The following is a 1,570-nucleotide window of genomic DNA, read 5'->3' as shown; positions in this document are numbered from 1 at the left end:
ATGACACACAATGACATGAGTTGTAAGCCTTGTAGCAAAACTAGCATGACATAAGCAAATAGGTGTAAGCATTCCAATCCATGCTATCACCAATCTTGCTCTCAATTATTTTTATCATTATTTAATTTTAGAAACATACTCTACACCAATTATTAAAATTCATATAAATAAGACTTTAAAATCAATTTATTATGAGGTTGAGCATTTCACATAGTATCCTTTGCCCGCCTTTTTATCAATTTTTGTCGTTTATTTCTCCTAAACCGTGTGCTTCTCCTCCCATTGAATCCCTCCAAAACTAAAGGCTCCCTAAATTCAACTCCGGTATAATATATCTACTCTAAATTCTAAACCACCCACATTTTCACATTATTTATACACACCTTAATCTTTGACCATTTTTAAATCATTCAACTCATTCATTTCCTTACTTCTTCATCCATAATTCATTAATTCGATATCATTTTTCAAAACACAAACAGGTTCTTGTATAAGACGGTCTTATAATAAATAACACGATACGAAATGTGTCGTACCACGGATTATTACCACCATCAGGATCGCTTTCTTTGGTTGAAAGCCTTCTCCCTCAAACTTTCTCTCTCCTCCGCCACCGCCGCCGATGTGTCTCTGCTCCCGGAATCATTGACGCTCGTTTTCCTCCCTCGGATCAACGGCGGCCTCCTCGAAATCAACGGCTCAAAAACCCGCCCCAATTTTCCGGCGTTCATCACACTCCACCGCGTTCTCAACTCCGACTTCATCTTCACCTCAAAAGACCGAGTCCGCGCCTGCGACGGCGTCGTTTTCGAGGTTCACCTCGCCGGAAACCGCGTCCTTCACGGAGGTTTCCGGCAACGCGACGACGGAGATTTCAAATTGGAGTGCAGGTTTATGGAGGAAGAGAGAGAATTCGGTGTTAGAGAAGCGGAGATTTTCGTAGTATCGGAGGATGGCGGTTTGATGAGACTCATGAGAGAGAAAGCGGTGGCGAAGAGGCGGCGGCGGAGGAGGAATTGCCGGAAGTTTGAGGTGGCGTTGGATGAGATTCCGGAGGAGAGAGAATGTGATGTGGTGGAGGAGGAGGAATCAGGTGAGATGTGGTGTTGTTGTGGTAAGGGTGAGAGTGAATCGGACGGTGGAGATGATGAGGTGGAGTTTGATCGGATGGTGGAGGAGGAAATGGAAGGGGTTAGATGGGCTGTTGATGTGGGTATATGGGTTGTTTGTTTGGGTGTGGGTTTCTTGGTTTCTAAGGCTTCTACTAGAAATTTAAGGAGGAGGAAGTTTTTACTTTGAGATTTTTATGTAATGGATGGATTTTTCACATAATCAATTTTGTAAATGTAAATTATGAATTACTCACTAAAATGTTTCAAGAGAAGACATTGTCTTGGTAAATATAATATGAAAATTTGTTGATTAATTTGTTCCAAAGAACTGAAACCCGTTGAGCTCCTATCCTCCAAACGAGAACCTACACAAGGAACAAAGATTAGCTAACCCCGGGGTGGATCCGGGGATAACCACTCCGATGACAAAGTCAGAAAGTGTTTAAGAAGATAAGAAG

The 1,570-nt window shown here is 42.1% G+C and overlaps 1 protein-coding gene across 1 annotated transcript; it reads left to right on the top strand.

The window, feature by feature from the left end:
* The first annotated feature begins 525 nt into the window (after nt 1-525).
* On the top strand, nt 526-1,299 carry LOC145638127 (uncharacterized). The gene has a single exon (XM_081689087.1). The coding sequence runs from the start codon at nt 526-528 to the stop codon at nt 1,297-1,299; it is 774 nt and encodes a 257-aa protein (XP_081545213.1).
* Nucleotides 1,300-1,570: the final 271 nt, after the last annotated feature.

Source organism: Chenopodium album, chromosome 1 (assembly GCF_948465745.1).
Source record: "Chenopodium album chromosome 1, dcCheAlbu1.1, whole genome shotgun sequence".
Classification (NCBI taxonomy): Eukaryota; Viridiplantae; Streptophyta; class Magnoliopsida; order Caryophyllales; family Amaranthaceae; genus Chenopodium; species Chenopodium album.
The sequence above is the reverse complement of the archived record's forward strand: the minus strand, read 5'-3'. Positions and strand labels throughout refer to the sequence as shown.

What these genes read in the sequence shown, in the direction of transcription:
- LOC145638127 (XM_081689087.1), top strand. Translation starts at nt 526, where the DNA reads ATGTGTCGTACCACGGATTATTACCACCATCAGGATCGCTTTCTTTGG.